General features: G+C 37.5%; 1 protein-coding gene across 3 annotated transcripts in view; it reads right to left on the bottom strand.

Annotated features, from left to right (window-relative positions):
• Zn72D (Zinc-finger protein 72D) overlaps window positions 1–14,171 on the bottom strand; it is a 66,280-nt gene extending 52,109 nt beyond the window's left edge. For 2 of the 3 annotated variants that reach the window (XM_070092452.1, XM_070092453.1), the window contains exons 1-3: window positions 13,780–14,171; window positions 11,734–11,998; window positions 11,331–11,521 (exon numbers count right to left, since the gene is read on the bottom strand). In XM_070092452.1, coding sequence (XP_069948553.1) covers window positions 11,331–11,521; window positions 11,734–11,998; window positions 13,780–14,130 — 807 coding nt within the window. In that variant the 5' untranslated portion in view covers window positions 14,131–14,171. The remainder of the gene's footprint in view (window positions 1–11,330; window positions 11,522–11,733; window positions 11,999–13,779) is intronic. The other variant, XM_070092454.1, reaches the window with a different exon arrangement.
• Between the last annotated feature and the right edge of the window lie 9,145 nt (window positions 14,172–23,316).

The following is a 23,316-nucleotide window of genomic DNA, read 5'->3' as shown; positions in this document are numbered from 1 at the left end:
TTTCATTGTGAAACCAATCAAAATCATCTCAATTTCTGTAATATGTCTTCCATCCTATAAAATGAGACCAGGAAAACTAGAATACAACCATAAATAGCATACGAAAATACAGTGCAAAGTTGCTGTTTTAAACCAAAAACACGGTTGGAGTTTTTTTTTTTCCTCATTATGCACTGTGTGCCACTTGATTTTTTTTGTACTGCGCACATTGACCACAGACCCATTCTTTCGTATGTAGCCCTACCAGCTTTCTCTCGCTAGATTTGAAGGTGCTAAGATTTAAGCGTACTAGTACGGCACCAACCCTGAAAGGGTTAAAAGTTCCTCAAAATATTCCCACCAGCTACCCAATACCTCCAGCTCCCCATCTAACTCCCCTATTCTGTAACTGACAAACCCATTCGTTCCCTAGGCTTCCTTAACTTGTTTATCTCATTCCAAAATTTTTTCATATTTTCAGCAAAGTTTCATGCCAGTGCCTCCCCCACTCTTTCATCTGCTCTCCTTATGCACACTCATCACTCTTCACCTTCTTTTACTCTCCATATACTCTGCTCTTCTTACAACACTTCTGCTTTGTAAAAACCTCTCATAAGCTACCTTTTGATCTTTAATCACATCCTTTACTTCATCATTCCACCAATCACTCCTCTTTCCTCCTGCACCCACCCTCCTATAGCCACAAACTTCTGCCTACATTCTAATATGCATTTTTAAAATGATCCCAACCCTCTTCAACCCCCCCACTACTCATACTTGCATTAGCCCACCTTTCTGTCAATAGTTGTTTATATCTCACCCTACCTTCCTCCTCCCTTAGTTTATATAGTTTCACCTCTCTCCCACTTGCTGTTGCCATTTTCCTTTTGTCCCAGCTACAACTACGTAAATAATGATCCGATATATCAGTTTCCCCTCTATAAATGTGTACATCCTAAAGCCTACTCATCAACCTTTTATCAACCAACATATAATCCAACAAACTACTTTCATTAGGTGCTATCATACCTTGTATAGTTATTTATCTTCTTTTTCATGTGTATTACTTATTACCAAGCCTCTTTCTACACACAGCTCAATTAAACACTTACCTATTTTCATTTACCCCTGGCACCCCAAATTTACCTACTACTCCCTCCACAACATTTTTACCCACTTTAGTATTGAGATCCCCAACCACAAGTACTCACTCACTCAACATTTCCCAAAATCTCTCTCTCTCCTCTACACTTCTCTCTTCTCCAGGTGCATAAACACTTAACTATAACCCACTTTTCACATCCAACTCTTATTTTACACCACATAATCCTTAAATTTATACATATTTCTTCTTTTCCTGTCACAACTTATCCTTCAACATTATTGCTACTACTACTATAACTATTTGAAACTCCTGGCCTAATCTCATTTATTTCTCCCCACTGAAAACTCTCCTACCCCCTTCAGTTTTGTTTCACTTAAAGCCAGGACATCCAGCTTCTTCTCATTCCTAACATCAGCAATCATCTCTTTCTTACCATTAGCACAACATCCACACACATTTAACCCTTAAACGACCCAAACGTATATATAAGTTTTTTCAACGTTTGAAAGTATGTAAAAAAAAAGGTACTTTTTTTTTTTACATTTGAAAATGTGTAAAACAACTTATATCTACATTTTTTATTTTTTGTTATATTTGAAAATATGTAAAAAAAAAAAAAAAAACAGATCTACTTTTGGAGCACTACGGATTTGAACGTCGATCTATTTGGACCGTTTAAGGGTTAAACATCCCACTTGGACAGTTTTCTTTTTCTTTTTATTAAACTACACAGGAAAAAGGATTACTAGCCCATTGTTCCCAGCATTTTAGTTAACTTTTACAACATGCATGGCTTATGGAGGAAAGATTCTTATTCCACTTCCCCATGGATATGAAATGAAAAGCACTCGGAACAAGATAAAAATCAAAGAAAACTCAGACGAGTGTGTATACATAAACATGTACATGTATGCGAAGCGTAACCTAAGTGTAAGCAGAAGTAGCATGACATACTTGAAATCTTGCACGTTTATAGCCAGAAAAAAGACACTAGCAATACTACCATCATGTACAACAAATACAGGCTTCCTTTTTACACTCGCTTGATACTACTGTAGTACCTCCCCGAATGGTTGCTGTCTACCAACCTACTACCTGATAAATACGAATATTTTTTTTTATTATCACACTGGCCGATTCCCACCAAGGCAGGGTGGCTCGAAAAAGAAAAACTTTCACCATCATTCACTCCATCACTGTCTTGCCAGAAGGGTGCTTTACACTACAGTTTTTAAACTGCAACATTAACACCCCTCCTTCAGAGTGCAGGCACTGTACTTCCCATCTTCAGGACTCGAGTCCAGCCTGCCGGTTTCCCTGAACCCCTTCATAAATGTTACTTTGCTCACACTCCAACAGCACGTCAAGAATTAAAAACCATTTGTCTCCATTCATTCTTATCAAACACGCTCGCGCACGCCTGCTGAAAGTCCAAGCCCCTCGCACACAAAACCTCCTTTACCCCCTCCCTCCAACCTTTCCTAGGCTGACCCCTAACCCGCCTTCCTTCCACTACAGGCTGATACACTCTTGAAGTCATTCTGTTTCGCTCCATTCTCTCTACATGTCCGAACCACCTCAACAACCCTTCCTCAGCCCTCTGGACAACAGTTTTGGTAATCCCGCACCTCCTCCTAACTTCCAAACTACGAATTCTCTGCATTATATTCACACCACACATTGCCCTCAGACATGACATCTCCACTGCCTCCAGCCTTCTCCTTGCTGCAACATTCATCACCCATGCTTCACACCCATATAAGAGTGTTGGTAAAACTATACTCTCATACATTTCCCTCTTTGCCTCCAAGGACAAAGTTCTTTGTCTCCACAGACACCTAAGTGCACCACTCACCCTTTTCCCCTCATCAATTCTACGATTCACTTCATCCTTCATAGACCCATCCGCTGACACGTCCACTCCCAAATATCTGAATACATTAACTTCCTCCATACTCTCTCCCTCCAATCTGATATCCAATCTTTCATCACCTAATATTTTTGTTATTCTCATAACCTTACTCTTTCCTGTATTCACTTTTAATTTTCTTCTTTTGCACACCCTACCAAATTCATCCACCAATCTCTGCAACTTCTCTTCAGAATTTCCCAAGAGCACAGTGTCATCAGCAAAGAGCAACTGTGACAACTCCCACTTTATGTGTGATTCTTTATCTTTTAACTCCACGCCTCTTGTCAAGACCCTCGCATTTACTTCTCTTACAACCCCATCTATAAATATAGTAAACAACCACGGTGACATCACACATCCTTGTCTAAGGCCTATTTTTACTGGGAAATAATTTCCCTCTTTCCTATGTACTCTAACTTGAGCCTCACTATGCTCGTAAAAACTATTCACTGCTTTCAGTAACCTACCTCCTACACCATACACCTGCAACATCTGCCACATTGCCCCCCTATCCACCCTGTCATACACCTTTTCCAAATCCATAAATGCCACAAAGACCTCTTTAGCCTTATCTAAATACTGTTCACTTATATGTTTCACTGTAAACACCTGGTCCACACACCCCCTACCTTTCCTAAAGCCTCCTTGTTCATCTGCTATCCTATTCTCAGTCTTACTTTTAATTCTTTCAATAATAACTCTACCATACACTTTACCAGGTATACTCAACAGACTTATCCCCCTATAATTTTTGCACTCTTTTGTCCCCTTTGCCTTTATACAAAGGAACTATGCATGCTCTCTGCCAATCCCTAGGTACCTTACCCTCTTCCATACATTTATTAAATAATTGCACCAACCACTCCAAAACTATATCCCCACCTGCTTTTAACATTTCTATCTTTATCCCATCAATCCCGGCTGCCTTACCCCCTTTCATTTTACCTACTGCCTCACGAACTTCCCCCACACTCACAACTGGCTCTTCCTCACTCCTACAAGATGTTATTCCTCCTTGCCCTATACACGAAATCACAGCTTCCCTATCTTCATCAACATTTAACAATTCCTCAAAATATTCCCTCCATCTTCCCAATACCTCTAACTCTCCATTTAATAACTCTCCTCTCCTATTTTTAACTGACAAATCCATTTGTTCTCTAGGCTTCCTTAACTTGTTAATCTCACTCCAAAACTTTTACTTATTTTCAACAAAATTTGTTGATAACATCTCACCCACTCTCTCATTTGCTCTCTTTTTACATTGCTTCACCACTCTCTTAACCTCTCTCTTTTTCTCCATATACTCTTCCCTCCTTGCATCACTTCTACTTTGTAAAAACTTCTCATATGCTAACTTTTTCTCCCTTACTACTCTCTTTACATCATCATTCCACCAATCGCTCCTCTTCCCTCCCACACCCACTTTCCTGTAACCACAAACTTCTGCTGAACACTAACACTACATTTTTAAACCTACCCCATACCTCTTCGACCCCATTGCCTATGCTCTCATTAGCCCATCTATCCTCCAATAGCTGTTTATATCTTTCCCTAACTGCCTCCTCTTTTAGTTTATAAACCTTCACCTCTCTCTTCCCTGATATAGTTCAGGACATTTATTAAAGGAAACTTTTTGCCACGAGTGACTTTTTCATTCCCAATACAGAGAAAACTTAGAAAACGCATTTTCTTAGCTTTCTTTGTAATAGGACTGAAGAAGCCACTTGTGGCGAAATGTTTCCTTTAATAATGTCCTGAACTGTACATAAGTGTCTTTTTCCACATCTTGTTGGTATCACCATACCATTTCCTCACACAGTGTATGATGGGAAAAAACTATCTAGTTTAAAACAGCAGCTCTGTGTATTCAAGGTTGTATTCTCAGTTTTTTGGTAGCTTTTGACAGAAAGGAAATATTACAGAGATGATTTTTTACTGGTTTCAGGAATGTTCTATTTTTGCCGGTACTCCAGAGAACACAAATTATGTGAATTACACATTACGCATCCAACTGGTCTAATATGCATTCACAAATGCACTGACAATTTATAAAAGTATTACAGTAGTCTCCATAACAGTAATCTATTTGTGTGAAAAAAATTCAAAATGCAAAGCAAATGTAATATAGGAGAGGCCTGGGGACATGACTAATGAACAGAGGAAATGTTTTAGTGCCAGGAATGTCTACACTGTTTAGTCTGGACCCTATTTTTAAACAGGCAATTTTTTTGTACCAATTTCTGACTTTACTGGGTAGTTTAAAATGTTAAATGGGTGGTTTCTTAAACTCAATCGACAGACTGAAGGCATACTAGCGAAATAGCTTAGAGTTTGGTTGACTGGAAAAAAGTTAAGACTCAAAGGGAGCTAAATTGACAATGTGTAAATATTGCACACAGCTAACTTTGCAAAAACATAATTCTGCAACTTTTTCCATTAAATTTTGTAATTTTGGTGTCATTACCTTTGGAAAAAAATTATCTTATCATTTTGTAAGAAACTTTTTTTTTTGTTTTTAACTGATAATGGTCATCAATGAGTCACATTTGAACAAACTGTATACAACCAGGGGTAACCAGGATGGTACACAATGACTAACTGCAGAAGATCACTTAAACTTCGCTTTATAGTTATTTGCAGAGAATACACAAGTTTTTTTTTTCTTTACACCACACAAATCCACCCCTTCCCCCTCACACTAAATAATACAGCCATCAAGATATGCTATTACGGAGTATTGTATTAACCCTTTCAGGGTTTCCAATGTACTAGTACGGCTTCACCAGGGTTATTGATGTACTAGAATGCCTAAATTCTACCGCCTTCAAATCTAGCGAGAGAAAGCTGGTAGGCCTACATATGAAAGAATGGGTCTATGTGGCCAGTGTGCACAGTATAAAAAAAATCATACAGCACAGTGCGTCATAAGAAAAAAAACTGACCGTGTTTTAGGAGTAAAACAGCGACTTTGCACTGTATTTTCGTATGGTATTTATGGTTCTATTCTAGTTTTCCTGGTCTCATTTTATTGAATGGAAGACAATACAGAAATTGTGATGATTTTGATTGGTTTCACAATGAAAAGTACCTTGAAATTGAGCTCAAAGTAGCAGAAATGTTCGATTTTTACCAAAGTTCAAAAGTAAACAAATCATGCTAAGCGTCCAATACACATCAACTGGTGAGTAATATTCTTTCACAAGTGCACTGATATTATTTATACCATTTCTACACTGCAGTAGTCTGCATAACAGTAAATCTTCTATTTTTTGAGAGAATAAAAATTCAAAGTAGAAAACAAAAGAAATGTAAGAGGGACCTGCGGGACGTGACTAACGAACAAAGAACTTGTTATTTAAGTGCCAGGAATGTCTGTCTTGTTTATTCTGCACCCTATTTGGAAACTGGAATTTCTGAAATTTGTGTGAAACTGGCAAAATTTCCAATTTCTAATCACTTTATTGGATAGGTGAAATTGGTAAATGGGTGGTTTCTTGTACTCATTCGATAGAAAAAATGGAGTTCTAGCGAAATAAATAAGATTTTTGTCAACTAGTACACAGGAATTGGCCAAAAATAGGGCTCAAAGTGGGCGAAATCACTGATGCGTAAACATCGTCGAGACCACTAACTTCGCGAGAGCATAACTCCATAAGTTTTTCATCAAATTTCACACTTTTGGTGTCATTTCATAAGAAAAAGTAATTTTTTGTCCGAAAAATTTTCAACCCTGAGAATGAGTTTAGGAGAGGGCCTCTCGACCCTGAAATGGTTAAAATATTTACATACAGTGGAACTTTGGCTTACGAATTTAATCCGTTCCGTGGCCTTGTTCGTATCCTGATTTGTTGGTATACAGAGTCAATTTTCCTCATTTAAATTACAGTGGAACCTCTACTTGTGAGTTTAATCCGTTCCATGACCTTGCTTACAACTGGATTTGCTCATTTGCAGAGTCAATTTTCCTCATTTAAATTAACTGAAATGCAATTAATCCGTTCCAGTGGAATTCTTAACTTCAATAATTTCGCTAATAGTACATGTATCAACTCTATGGATTATTTATCTATCTCACTTCATCAAATATGACATAATAAACACTATAACATAGAAACCTGATATATATTCTAAAATGAATAAAATACGTCATTCATGTAGTGGTATGGGCGCTATCGGCGGTGGACGAGTTTGTCTGGAGACCGGGCAAAATACTTCATGAATAATTTCGCTAAATCATCTATACGGCTTATTTATCTATCACAGTTCATCTAATATGACATAAACAATATAAATAACATAGAAACCTGATGTATACTCTAGAATGAATAAAATATGTCATTCATGTTGTGGTATGGGCGGTGTCGGCGGCCGACGAGAGTTTGTCCGGAGACAGGACAACATACAGTGGACCCCCGGTTAACGATATTTTTTCACTCCAGAAGTATGTTCAGGTGCCAGTACTGACCGAATTTGTTCCCATAAGGAATATTGTGAAGTAGATTAGTCCATTTCAGACCCCCAAACATACACGTACAAACGCACTTACATAAATACACTTACATAATTGGTCGCATTCGGAGGTGATCGTTATGCGGGGGTCCACTGTACTCCTTGAATATTTCGCTATCAATTCTATGGCTTATTTATCTATCACAGTACGTCTAATATGAAATAATAAACAATATAAATCACATAGAAATCTGATATATACTACTTTAGAATGAATAAAATACGTCATTAACCCTTTGAGGGTCGACAGGCCCTCTCCGAAACTCGTTCTTAGGGTCGGCCAAATTAAAAAAAAAAAATTATTTTCTCTTATGAAAAGATAGAGAATCTTTTCCCGATCATAAAGACACCAAAAGTTTGAAATTTGATAGAAAACTTACGGAATTATGCTATCGCAAAGTTAGCGGTCTCGGCGATGTTTACGCATCGGCGATTTTGCCCACTTTGAGCCCCATTTTCGGCCAATTTCACTGTACTAGTCGACAAAAAACATGAATATTTCGCTAGAACTCCATTTTTTCTATCGAATGGGTGCAAGAAACCACTCATTTATGAAATTCAACTATCCAGTACAGTGGTCAGAATTTAGCAATTTTGCCAATTTCACACAAATTTCAAAAGATGCCAATTTCCGAATAGGGTCCAGAATAAACAAGAAACACATTCCTGGCACTAAAATGACATTTCCTCTGGTCATTAGTCACATCTCAAGGCCCCTCTTATATTCTTTTGCTTTCCACTTTGAATTTTTATTCTCACAAAAAATAGAAGATTTACTGTTATGCAGACTACTGCATTAGTGTAAAAAATGGTATAAATATTATTGGTGCACTTGTGAAAGAATATTAGACTCACCAGTTGACGTGTATTGCACGCTTGGCACGATTTGTTTACTTTTGAAGTTTGGTAAAAATCGAACATTTCTGCTACTTTGAGCTCAATTTCAAGGCACTTTTCTTTATAAAACCAGTCAAAATCATCTCCATTTCTGTAATATGTCTTCCATTCTATAAAATGAGACCAAGAAAACTAGAATACAACAATAAATACCATACGAAAATACACTGCAAAGTCGCTGATTTATTAAAAAAAAAATGGTCAAAGTTTTTTTTTTCTCATTATGCACTGTGTGCTGCAGGATTTTTTTTAGACTGTGCACACTGACCACATAGACCCATTCTTTCATATGAAGGCCTACCAGCTTTCTCCCACTAGATTTGAGGCCGCTAGAATTTATGAGTACTAGTACGTCAAAAACCCCTACGCGTAAGACGTACTAGTACGACGAAAACCCTCAAAGGGTTAAGTAACAGGTAGAGGCGGCCACAACCGCTCCCTCTTTGTTGTGGGAAACACTGCCATCTAGTGACAGCCTTCTGAAGCCGTCTATTATTATAATTATTATATGTAGTACATTATTATACATTATTATTATGCATATTATATTACTATTATTATATTATCATACATATTATTATTATTATTTCTTATTGCAATAATTGTATAAATAATGTCAACCCATTCACGACTGCATATTGGAATGGACAGTTAAGTAATTTGTTTACTCTTAAACATAGCCAAGCAATGGACCATTTCTCCTACACTGAGCTCAATTTCAAGGTACTTTTCGTTGTGAAAGCAATCAAAATCATATCTATTTCTGTAATATATCTTCCATTCTATCAAATGAGACAAAAAAAAAAGAATACAACCATAAAAACCATTCGAATATACTAAGTGGTGACAAATTTCTGAGAAATGAACTCCATTATTTATGCTTAGATTTCTTTCATTTTTGGTGTACATTAAGAAGCATATTTCCATCATACATTGCCCAAGTTTCAATAAGATAGTCCAACAAACAAATGAGATACAATTCCTGAGATCAAGAGCAAGAGCCCCTCACCAGTGTCAAGGAACCTGTCTTGAGGTCTGCTCGCTTATAAAAGCAAAAAATCGACCCATCGACTGTTCATATTTGGAAAAACTCGCACGTGGACACGCTCGCAAGTAGAGCTTCCACTGTAATTGAATTGCAAATAATCCATTCCAGCCTCTCAGGAGGCATGACAAAATGCTAGTATCAACTCTACGGCTTAGTTATCTATCACGATGCATCTAATATGACATAATAAGCAATATTAATAACATAAAAACATGATATACTCTAGAATGAATAAAATAGGCCATAATGTGGCAATGGATGGCGACGCCGGCAGCGGCAGAAAGCATCCGTCATTTACTCCCCCACTAATATCTTCCCAGTCCATAACCCCACACCTAGCTTGTGTTTATCTATGATTAATGGTGAGGGTGTCACATGTGTAACCACAAGTGTGGTCAAGACAGATGTATATATAGGTGAAGACATGATCACTGTGGCCACAGTGGTGGTGGTGGTGGCGACCACACTGGTGGTTGTGGCGGCGCCGGCAGCCACAGTGGTGGTGTGGTGGTGGCAGCCAGCTGCCTCACTATGCTGCTGCCATCTTCGTTTCTCTAGCTTTTTCAGAGTTACTGCTTCCTGAGCTTCATGCTGGTTGTACGCAAATACTGTCTCTTTGGGCAAGGCATTGTGTAAGAAATTTGTACAATACAAGACAAAATTCTCCATAGGGAAGTGGAACAGAATTCTTCCTCCATAAGCCATGTGTCTCATAAGAGGCGACTAAAATGCTGGGAGCAAGGGGCTAGTAACCCCATCTCCTGTATACATTACTAAATTTAAAAGGAGAAACTTTCGTTCTTCCTTTTGGGCCACTCCAACTCAGTGGGATACGGCTGGTACGTTTAAAGAAAGAATAATAATAATACAATATAACAGTAATACTACCACTAATAATAATAATAATAATAATAACAATAACAACACTAAGTGGAAACTTCAAAAGGCTGCCAGAAGCTGGTGCCACCATCAGCAAAACATTGCTAACCACTACTAGTACACTTTTCACCTGTCTAGACTTAGTAGTCTATTAGTATTAGATTAAGTCTGCTCGAAATGCCTTGGCATGTTAGTGGCTTTCTTTGCTCCAATCATATTATGATATGTAAACACATATTGTAACCTTTGCAAAGAAATATTTATTTATTTATGGAACCTCCCTTGAGGGGGAAGTTCGCATCCTGAAATTTCGTTCGTATCCAGAAGCAAAAAATCTACCGAACAATGGTTTGTATCCTGAAAAATTCACACGGTGGGGCATTCATAAGCTGAGGTTCCACTGTATAAAATAATGCTCCATACATAATGTCATTTTCCGTGTAGTATACCAGAAACTGAAAATGGCATTATATATGGAGAGCTATTTTACATATAAATATTTTAATACAAGACTTGGTAATATATGCACACCTTGTCCATGACCTCTTTGTTGTGCCTGTGGAGATAGCTACACACAGTGCCACTCCTGATCTCATCTCATCACTGTTTGCCAAATTAAGATATTCAATGTACGTATTTATCATCAACAATAAAAAGTTAAACGTTTATACATAATACTGTACTGGTTTTTGCGACTTCAAAAATTTCTTTAATTCCATACTGTACTTCAATTTTCAAAAATTATTTGCAATTGCATATTACCCTTTATTAGTGCAACTATAGCTACAATACCTGAAATGTCATACAATTTTCACAAATATTTTGCTTAATAAAATAGTAAGTAGTTAGTAGTAGTAGCAAGTAGTAGTAGCAAGTAGTAGTACTTAGAGGCAAGGAGCACTTTAACCACAATGAAACAGTAAGAAAATTGGTTGCAAGATGTTTGGTTTTTTGAAGCCCCTGTACGAGTACAATGATACACTGAGAAAGCATCTTACCTGCTGGCGACGCAACTTTTCTTCTTGAACTTTGCGTTGGCGCAAAGATGGCTTTACTTCCACTACTAACTCTGGATTAACCTTTTTCTTGTATTGCAAGCGGTGACGACGGCCTTTCATGTGCATCTCTTTGGCATTAGGATCATTGAAACGGCACTCGCAGAGCTTGCAATTGAAGCTTATCACTTTGCCTTCAATGAAAGAAACATTACCAGTTGAAATCTATCCAATATATTCACCATTTCCAGTGTTTCCTTGGGTCACCATGGTGGAAAATAGCCAACATACAAAATGAAAGGATTAAGCAATAAAAGGCTAATTTACTGTAGATTAACCATTTCAATTGGACAATCTTGCAACATAATAGCTAACTGAAAATATTCTGAAGAGCATTTATAAATACCTTCTTCATTTTTAATTTCTTCTATGTATTCCTGTCCAACTGGCTCAACATCTTTCTCCTTGAGGTCTAACAGATCATCCTTCAGGTCATCCTTTTTGCCATCTGCTGCAGTGAGAGTACCTGTGGTAGCAGCAGCTCCACTTGTAGTGGTCTTTGCACCCACAGTAGCTCCAGCAGTAGTAGTTGATGTCTTGGTTGTCCCTCCAACCACAACAGGATCAGTTGATGGAATTGGTTTGCCTAATTTTTGATGTAGCTTCACAACCTGCATAGAAAACAAATTAAACTCAAATTTCAACAAATATATAGGTTTAATTATCCAGGCTAAAAGTAAATTTGTAGTTTAGTCATCCACACAAATTCAAAGACAATCTTATAAAAAGATTTCAATTACCTAATGTTTTTACTGAAGGGCAACCCACAAATAAGATTCAGTTATCCACAGGTTTTCAAGGGGGCAACATAACTCAATTTTGCAATATTATGATGCACAAAATTTGGATAAAACACTCCAGTTTTTTCAGCAATCCCGAGTTTTTCTACTCCTGGAGCCCGGCCACAGGCCAGCCAACTCTCCCTCCACCACACAAAACCTCACACTGTAGTAATGTCTACTAGCTTCCTCTTCTCTTAACATTTCCATGTATTCTACTCAGCATGTATTCTATAACAAGTGCCCATGGTGGTGACTGGCAGAGAGAAACTGTGCAAATGGGAAAAATGCAGCAAGAACAATAATGTCATCTCTCCTTGATGCCTACCTCCCTCACAAGCGACAGAATACTGCTAAGTGCATTGCAAAAATCAATGAAATTTTAAGTTTACTTTGCTACACTACTTACCAGTTTAGTGGCTTTTTTTATATCCAAATAAAGAATTACTTCACATACGGAATAGCTTCCCAAACTAGAAGCTGAATTACCTATCCAGCTATTATTTATGATTGGGTCTGATACAATCATGTGGTAGGAGAAGAATGTATGCCATCTCCCCTCCCCATACTGCCAATAACTTCCGTAAGTAATTTCTCTTCTTTGCATTATTTATCAAAGACAGTTGTAGGCAAGACTTGTAATTTAGTAACAGCTGTTATTAAAGGCAAAAGAAATAATAAATGAGGCAGTGGTGGCCCACCTAAGCTCTTGTTTGATCACAGCTGATGCCTGTAGCTTCAGCCCATTAATAATAATTCACTCTCCAACACTTTTTTTTTTATATGCGAATAAACATAATACAGTGGTACCTCGGGATATGAACCTTTTTCATTCCAGAAGGCTATTCGAGTGCTGATACCGAACGAATTTGTTCCCATAAGAAATAAGGTAAATTAGATTAGTCCGTTTCAGACCCGCAAAAATACACTTACATAATTGTTCACATTTTGAGCTGTTCATATCCCGAGGTACCACTGTACTTTACACTAAACAAATAACCTGAACACAGAAGAGAAGTTTATGACAACGTTTCGGTCAGACTCGGATCATTTACAAGTCACGCTATACCACACATTTAATTTCTCTAAAAGACTGTTTATGATAGAGGTCGAATTATGTAGAGGAGATGGAGGGATGGGGAGGGAGGTTGCGGATGGGCTAGTATGCCACTGCCAATTGCATGTAAACAACTGACACTTCAAATTTATTTTCTCTCATACTTGATCAAATGCATTCATCTTTAGCATGTGCCTGTTTGGTGGGTTCCTGTTTGTTTGATACTTTATCAAGAATTATGAATTTAAAATTACAATTGTGTTTTAATTTTGCAGGACCTCTAGGAACATAACTGCAAATTTGTAGGAGCAGCCATACTTATTTATGAAAAGTTTTACAATATCCTACTTGCAAACATTAGGACTTATTAAATCTATTAACAACCTGCTTCCCAATTTATGGGTGCCACTTGTTTACAATTAACCATCAACAATGAACAAAAGAACTAAATGTGTATTTCATGCCTGTCCTCTATGTGCTTTTCATATGAATTGTTTCCTATTTAAAATACATTCCACTGCAGTTTGTGCATGCAATTTTTTTTTTTTTTTTTTACCTTCTGATGTTTGGCACCACGGATATGGGCAGCATATGCATCAGCACCGGTACAAGTAACATCACAGAGCTCACAACGCAGTGAAGCTCCATGTCGGGATGGTGTTGGTCCAGCCTTTGCAGCAGCTTCTTTTTTCTTGTGCTTCTGACCCTCCAGGTGTTCTCTGTATGTCTGCGGTCCTGCGCAGCTTATTTTACAAACATCACAGTAGTGAAGCTGCTGTGGTTTTGGTGGTGCCTTAGGCTTTTGTGTCTTGCCCTGCATAGTCCCAGGCTTCTTGAAAGTCTGCCATGTATTGCCCGTAGTCTTAACAGCAGCTACAGTTGCAGCAGGCTGAGAGGTTTGCTGCATATATACAGGAAGTGCTGTTGCTGTGTGAAATTCAAAAGTATATTACATTCTTTTTTTTTTTTAATACGCTGGCCATCTCCTACCAAGGCAGGGTGACCGAAAAATCAAACCCTTTCGCCATCGTTCACACTATCACTGTCTTGCCAGAGGTGCACAGATATGACAGCTTAGATGTCCCTCCACACAAGAAATATCCCAAACCCCTCCTTCAAAGTGCAGGCATTGTATTTCCCACCTCCAGAACAAGTCCAGCTAATCGGTTTCCTTGAATCCCTTCGCAAAAATTACCTTGCTCACACTACAACAGCTTATCAGGTTCCAAAAACCATGTCTCCACTTTCTCCTAACACACACACATCCCTGCTGTATGTCCAAGCCCCTTGCACACAAAACTTCATTTACCTCCTCAATCTTTTCCCAGGACAACCCTTACCCCACCTTCTCTCTACTATAGATTTATACACCTTCCAAGTCAACTTATTTTACTCCCTCCCCTCAATGTCCAAACCATCTCGACCCTCTGGATAATAATCTGAATAACCCCACACCACCTAATCTCCAAGCTACAAATTCTCTGCATAGGTACACCACACACTGCCCTCAAACATGCAACTCTACTGCCTTCAGCCTCCTCCTCACTGCAATATTCACAACCCATGCTTAACCCTCTGAGGGTCTGTCCCATAGTTCTACAGCTTTCAAACCAGGGTCCAAGCCAGTACTACATCATGAGCTCAGCTCACTCAGATAAGTTATGAGTGGTAAATTTGGCCCTAGATACGATACGAGAGAATGCATCTAGTATGTGATCAGAGTGCGCCATATAAAACAAATCCTGCAACACGCAGTGCATAAGGAGGAAAAAAAACAGTGACCATGTTTTTGGACTAACAGAGACTTTGCGGTGCATTTTTTAACAGTTTTATTCGCAGTTTCTTGGTCTCATTTGATAGAACGGAAGATATATTACAGAAATAAGAGACGATTTTGACTGGTTTTTGTACTGAAAATAGCTTGAAATCGAGCTCAAAATAGCGGAAATGTTCGATTTTTGCCGATGTTTAAGAGAAAACAAATCACATCACACGTTCAATACACGTCAGCTGGAAGGTCTAATGTGCATTCATGAATGCGCTGATATTTATTTAGGGGGTGTGTGGACCAGGTGTTTACAGTGAAACATATAAGTGAACAGTATTTAGATAAGGCTAAAGAGGTCTTTGTGGCATTTATGGATTTGGAAAAGGCATATGACAGGGTGGATAGGGGGGCAATGTGGCAGATGTTGCAGGTGTAGGGTGTAGGAGGTAGGTTACTGAAAGCAGTGAAGAGTTTTTACGAGGATAGTGAGGCTCAAGTTAGAGTATGTAGGAAAGAGGGAAATTTTTTCCCAGTAAAAGTAGGCCTTAGACAAGGATGTATGATGTCACCGTGGTTGTTTAATATATTTATAGATGGGGTTGTAAGAGAAGTAAATGCGAGGGTCCTGGCAAGAGGCGTGGAGTTAAAAGATAAAGAATCACACACAAAGTGGGAGCTGTCACAGCTGCTCTTTGCTGATGACACTGTGCTCTTGGGAGATTCTGAAGAGAAGTTGCAGAGATTGGTGGATGAATTTGGTAGGGTGTGCAAAAGAAGAAAATTAAAGGTGAATACAGGAAAGAGTAAGGTTATGAGGATAACAAAAAGATTAGGTGATGAAAGATTGAGTATCAGATTGGAGGGAGAGAGTATGGAGGAGGTGAACGTATTCAGATATTTGGGAGTGGACGTGTCAGCGGATGGGTCTATGAAAGATGAGGTGAATCATAGAATTGATGAGGGAAAAAGAGTGAGTGGTGCACTTAGGAGTCTGTGGAGACAAAGAACTTTGTCCTTGGAGGCAAAGAGGGGAATGTATGAGAGTATAGTTTTACCAACGCTCTTATATGGGTGTGAAGCGTGGGTGATGAATGTTGCAGCGAGGAGAAGGCTGGAGGCAGTGGAGATGTCATGTCTGAGGGCAATGTGTGGTGTGAATATAATGCAGAGAATTCGTAGTTTGGAAGTTAGGAGGAGGTGCGGGATTACCAAAACTGTTGTCCACAGGGCTGAGGAAGGGTTGTTGAGGTGGTTCGGACATGTAGAGAGAATGGAGCGAAACAGAATGACTTCAAGAGTGTATCAGTCTGTAGTGGAAGGAAGGTGGGGTAGGGGTCGGCCTAGGAAAGGTTGGAGGGAGGGGGTAAAGGAGGTTTTGTGTGCGAGGGGCTTGGACTTCCAGCAGGCATGCGTGAACATGTTTGATAGGAGTGAATGGAGACAAATGGTTTTTAATACTTGACGTGCTGTTGGAATGTGAGCAAAGTAACACTTATGAAGGGATTCAGGGAAACCGGCAGGCTGGACTTGAGTCCTGGAGATGGGAAGTACAGTGCCTGCACTCTGAAGGAGGGGTGTTAATGTTGCAGTTTAAAAACTGTAGTGTAAAGCACCCTTCTGGCAAGACAGTGATGGAGTGAATGATGGTGAAAGTTTTTCTTTTTCGGGCCACCCTGCCTTGGTGGGAATCGGCCAGTGTGATAATAAAAAAAAAAAAAAAATTACAATATTGCTTAACAGTAAATCTTCTATATTTTGGTGTGAATAAAAATTCTTTGTGTAAAAAATTGAAGTGGAATTCATCTGTAAAGCCTGGAAATGTAACTAATAAACAGAGGAAACGTTATTTAGTGCCAGGAATGCCTGCACTGCTTATTCTGTACCCTATTTTGAAATTGGAATATTTTGAACTTTGAAATTGGCCAAATTATCATTTTTTCCAATCACTTTATTGGGTAGTTGAAATAGTTGCTTAGGTGATTTCTTGTGCACAACAGATAAAATGGAACACATACTAGTGAAATGGCTAAGAATTTGGTCTAATGGAACAACATAACTGGCTGAAAATAGGACTCAAAGTGGGCAAAAGCACTGATGCGTAAATATTGCTGACACAGCAAAATTCAGAAGAGCATAATTTTGTAAAAAAATTTTTTATCAAGTTTCATACTTTGTTTTATTACCTTCAGAAAAAAAAATTATTTCATAAGAATTTTTTTTTTTTAAATTCTTGGACCCTATGGGGAATTTTCAGATTGGGGGGTCTGGACCCCCTCATAGATTTAACACCCATATAAGAGTACTGGTACTACTATACTCCCATGCATTCCCCATTCTGCCTCCATGGATAACATTCTTTGTCTCCACAGATGCCTCAATGCACCATCCACCTTTTTCCCCTTGTCAATTTTACGGTTCACCTAGTCTTTCAAAGACCTATCTGCCGACAAGTCCACTCCCAAATATCTGAACACACACACACTTCCTCCATACTTCCTTCTTCCAATCTGATATCCAATCTCCATTTCCTAAATTGCTTGCTACCCTCTATCACCTTGCTCTTTCTTATGTTCACCTTTAATTTCCTTCTTTTATATTCCCTTCCAAATTCATCCACCATACGTTAAAATTTTAAATTTACTCAACATTCAGTTCATGCCATACAATTAAAAAAAAATTGAAATTAGACATGCATAAAAATGGAACCCAATGTACAGGGTACTAGTATAACTGCATGCCACTGTATACAATATTATTACAATGAACTAGGCTCTGCTAGCATATTACACACAAAATAATGAGTTGAGTAACTTATCAAAAGATTTACCTTTATTAGCAGTATTTAAAACCCCTAGCAATGTGAACCCCAAAAATTACCACACTGGATGCCAGTTAAAAAAATGTCCAAATATTTCACCCAATTTTGGCCTAATTCTATAAAAGTTTTAATTAAAAAAAATAAACATTGGGCAGAAATTTAAAACTAGATCAACCCCCACTGGGGTTTGTTTTGAAAGGGGTTATATTAAGTTAAGTCCTTTTGAAAATTTATGAAAAAGGTAGGTTGCAAGGGCAATCCCCGGTTACCCCTCCCTTGTTCCTCAAAAGGGGTTCAAACTTTTTATTTTCCCAAAACCCCAAAATTATTTAAAAAGTTGAGGGTTTCCCTTTCTCTGGAGAGGCGTCTCAGACAGGTGGCCAACTGCTTACCAGGATCTACAGCTACCCATATCAAACCCCAAACAGCCTGGGGTTTTCAAAAAATTTCCCCCAAAGCCTGTACATAACTCACTTATCCTACCATACATTTCTAGTTACTTATGCTTGTTGAAAAAGTATTTGAAGGTGTTTATACAACTACTGAGCAACAGGTGAGATCGTTGGTTTTTTTATCGCACAGCGAGCCATCGGGCGGGTTATAAGCCCTCAGCATATCCATTTGAGCTAGAATCAAACCTTTTTTAAAACGAAAACTTTGAACAGAAACATTTACATAACTGAGCCACCTTTTTAAAACTTGACAGTATGTTGAATCAAAACTACATTTGCTTGGTGCCAATCCCAGTCCCACTCCCGGCCTCCTGGTTACAGGTATGATCGACCAAATTGATGGTACCAGCCATGATTCCAAACATATTTTACCCAAGCCTGAATGATAAAGGTTGGCAGCAATCATCGGTCCCTCTTGAAGACAGCCAGAGGCTTCTTGGTAATTTCCTCTATATACAAAGGGAGTGTTGAAAAGTAGAAGTCCCTTTACACATACCTAATTATATGCATACTTACTGCACCCATGCTTTTTAGTGGCAATATTTTGCACAAAGGAAGGTAAAGGTATGTACATACTAAATGAAAGGGTTTGCAAAATCAAACTTTCTTTTTGTGTTTCATGAAAAAAAAGGATCAAACCCTTTCCCCGAAAAAAAAATTTAAATAGGGTTTTTTTTGCATCCATCTGGGGATGTCTTCCTGGAGGGTTGCTGTCCCCCTTCCTCCTCAACAAATCCAATCCATAAAGCTGTTTGCTATTAACCCATCTTATGACAATTAAGAGATGATTGTACAATTTTAACAAGAGAGGCACTGAATGATTAACTTTTATTTATCACCCAAAATTGGTGGTTGATAAAAAAAAAAATTGCAACAATTCTTTTGGCTAAGCAAGTACAGTAATTGTAGACCCTTGTACACAAAAACAACTATGGAACAAAATTCACATGAAGCTGCATAAAATACTATTCATTAACCTCGATACACCGGACAAATATTTTGTTAGTCAAAATTCAGACATCTTACATTTTTAAAGTGTTTAAAGTCCATAAAAGTTTATTCTAATAAATGAACTGACATTCTATGATACACTATTTAAAAACAACTTTGAACAGACAAACAAAGTGATTGTAAACACCCTTAATACATTATATATATATATAATATATATATAATATATATATAATAATATATATAATATATAATATATATATATATATATATATATATATATATATATATATATATATATATATATATATATATATAAAAATATATATAATATATATATATAATATATATAAAATATATATAAATATATATATATAAATATATATATAATATATATATATAAATATAAAAATATATATATAAATATATAATATATAATATATATATATAATTTTAATATAATATAAAAAGAAAAAATATGGAAGAAAAAGAAAGGTAAAGAGAGTGGGAGAGGAAAGGAGGCAGATGATAGGGGGGAGAGGCACTGTAAAGAAATTTTAATGAAAATAAAAAAAAAGGGAAAATTTTTAAAACATTTAAAAAACCCAAAGGGAAAAATAGATTTGTCATTTAAAAAACAGAGTGGGGGAGTAGATGGGGGGGGATTTTAGGTAGGGGGGAGAATATTTTTGAGGAAATTTTTAAAATTTAAGGAAAAAAAGGGTAATTTCATGCACTGGTCAGGGGGGTATACCATTTTTTGGGTGAAAAAGAGCAGAATGTAAGTGTGGGGAGGTCGGAGGCATTGAAAAAGAAAGGGGGAAAGCAGCTTCGTGGGACTGACAAAAAATTTAAAACAGGGGATATGTTTGGAGTGGTTTTTACTTTTTTTCAATAAATGTAAAGAGGAATACCAGGGGTTGGGGGAGAGATTTTAGTCCCTAATAAAGGAAAGGGACAAAAAAATTGTAAAAAATTTTAGAGGAATAAGCTTCTGGTTGGAAAAGTTCGGGAGGGTTATAATTGAAAGGGGGGGACAAATGTAGGATTCGGAGGCAAGGAGGTTTCAAGTGGGTGGGGATTTTGATCAAATGTTTTTTGGTATATGTGAACAGTATTTAGATAAAGGTAGGGGAAATTTTTTTTGCATTTATGGATTTAGAAAAAGGTATGATAGAGTGGATAGAGGAGCAATGGGCAGATGTTGCAAGTATATGGAATAGGTTAAGTTTTTAAAAGCTGTAAAGAGTTTTTTTGAAAATAGTGAGGCTCAGGTTAGGGTGTGTAGAAAGAAGACTATTTCCCGGGAAAAAAGGTCTTAGACAGGATTTTAATGTACCATGGTTGTTTAATATATTTATAGATGGGGTTAAGGAAGAAAATGCTGGGTGTTTGGGGGAGGGGGGATTAAATTATGGGGGAAACAAATTCAAAATGGGGAAATTGGCCCCCAATTACTTTTGCCGTGATACTGTGCTTATGGGGGATTCAAAGAAAAAATTTCGTTATGGATGAGTTTGGGAGGTGTGTAAAGGAGAAAATTTAAAGTAACATGGAGTAAGGTGATGGGGTGTCAAAAGATTTAGAAAAAGAAAAAATTTGGGTATCAAATTGGGGGGGAGGAAATTTTGGGAAAAAGTGATTTTTCGATATTTGGGGGTTTATGTGGGGATGGTTTATGAAGGATGATTAATCAAGAATTGATGAGGAAAAAGGTGAGTGGTGCGTTGAGGTATAGGGAGTAAAAAGGTTTTCTATGGGGGAAGAAAGGGGAAAGTTAAAGAAGTAACCAACACTCTTATATGGGTGAAAACTTTTAAAAAAGCAGCGGAGGGAGTTGGGGCAGGGGGGATGTCCCGTTTGGGCAATGTGGGTTAAAACAGAAAAATTGGGGGTAAATTAGGAGAAGGTGTGGAGTTAATAAAAAATTTTTAGAGGGCAGAAGAGGGGGTTTTTGGGTGGTTTGGCATTTTGGGGGGGAAAGGATCAAAGTAGAATGACATGGAAAACATATAAATCTATGGGGGAAAGGGAAAGGGGGTAGGGGATCCCCAAAGGTTGGGAGAGGGTAAAAAGGGGGTTTTTGGGTAAGGGGCGGGCTTAGCAAGCTCGGGCGGTTAATAGGAGGAAAGGGGCTGGCCCGGACCCGGCGACTGTTGGGGGTAAAAGGGAATATTTAGTAAGGATTTAGAAACGGGTTACAAAATCGGGCTTGAGTCCTGGGAAAAGGGAAGTACAAGCCTGCCTTTAAAAGGGGGGTTTTTTGGGTATTGGATTTGGGGGATATGTTTGTGTATCTTTTAAAGTGTATGCTTCTAGACTTTGTTTTTGACACCTCTGCCATGTAATTGGGGGTGTGGTGAAAGTGTTGAAATGATGAAAATATTTTCTTTTTGGGGTTTTTTTTCTTTTTGGTCATTTGGGGAGACCCGACTTGTTAAAAAAAAAAAAAAAAATATATATATAATATATATATATATATATATATAATTATATATATAAATATATATATAAATATATATATATATATAATTTTAATATATAAAATTATAAATATAAAAAATTTTATAACATATATAATATATAATATAATATATATATATATATATATATATATATATATATATATATATATAATATTAAAAATATATTATTTTTATAAAAGCTAATAACAGGGATATTTTTTCTCCTACTTACACTTTGGTCCCTTTCCGGCCCCCATGCATATATATATATATATACATACTGGGGTTTTTTCCTTTTTTTAAAAGCTCTTTTTCCCCATTTTTTTCCCCATTTTCCATGGGGGAAATGGAAAAAATCTTTCCTCCTAAACCATCGTGTCGTTAGGGGATAAAAAGCGGGAAAACAAACCTTCTCCGCAGACATTTACTAAAAAAAAAGAAAAACTTTTAAAAAAATGGGATGTTTAAATGGTGGATGGTCAGATGACAAGAAACAGATGATTGCTGATTTATGAAAGAAAAAAAGTTGGGTTCCTCCCTAAAAAAAAAGCGAAGGGGAGGGGGGTTTGTGGGGAAATAAAAGGGTTAACTGATTCTGAGAGTTGAAAAGGAAGGGGGGGTAATGTTGTGATCAGTTATGGAAGGAGAAAAGAATATGAAAGTGAAATGCAAAATTATGTGGATTAAAGTAAAAAGGTTTATCGAAGTGGTCATAAGGTGATGCACCTGGAGAAAAAGAAAAAAGAGGAGAGATTTTGGGAGATGTTAAAAGTGTATGGAATTTTTAAACCGGGAGAGTAATTTTTAGGGGACCTGAATGCTTGGGAGAAACTTTTAAAAGGGGGGGGTAGGTAAGTTTTGGGGGGCCAGGTAAAAAATAATGGGGGCCCTTTGATTGTTTTTTTGAAAGGGTTTAATTATAGGTAATACATATTTTTAAAAAAGAGGATAAATAAACACGATATGATGTAAAAATGAAGTTTGTTGGATTTGTATTGGGAGATAAAAAACTGGAGTAGACTTCAGGATTACATGATAGAGGGCCACAGATATATCAGATCACTTTTTAGTTGAGCACACTGAGTAAAAAAGGGAGATGGGATACAAAGGAGAAAAGAAGCATCAGGAAAGAGAGGTGAAGGTTTATAAACTAAAAAAGGAGGCAGTTAGGTAAGATATAAACAGCTATTGGAGGATAGATGGGCTAATAGAGCATAGGCAATGGGGTCGAAGAGGTATGGGGTAGGTTTAAAAATGTAGTGTTAGAGTGTTCAGCATAAGTTTGTGGTTACAGGAAGTGGGTGCGGAGGAAGAGGCGATTGGTGGAATGATGATGTGAAGAGAGTAGTAAGGGAGAAAAGTTAGCATGTGAGAAGTTTTTACAAAGTAGAAGTGATGCAAGGAGGGAAGAGTATATGGAGAAAAGAGAGAGGTTAAGAGAGTGGTGAAGCAATGTAAAAGAGAGCAAATGAGAGAGTGGGTGAGATGTTATCAACAAATTTTGTTGAAAATAAGAAAAAGTTTTGGAGTGAGATTAACAAGTTAAGAAAGCCTAGAGAACAAATGGATTTGTCAGTTAAAAATAGGAGAGGAGAGTTATTAAATGGAGAGTTAGAGGTATAAGATAGGGAAGCTGTGA

The sequence above is a fragment of the Cherax quadricarinatus genome, chromosome 39, assembly GCF_038502225.1.
Source record: "Cherax quadricarinatus isolate ZL_2023a chromosome 39, ASM3850222v1, whole genome shotgun sequence".
Lineage (NCBI taxonomy): Eukaryota > Metazoa > Arthropoda > Malacostraca > Decapoda > Parastacidae > Cherax > Cherax quadricarinatus.
This window is presented reverse-complemented; position numbering and strand designations above follow the sequence as displayed.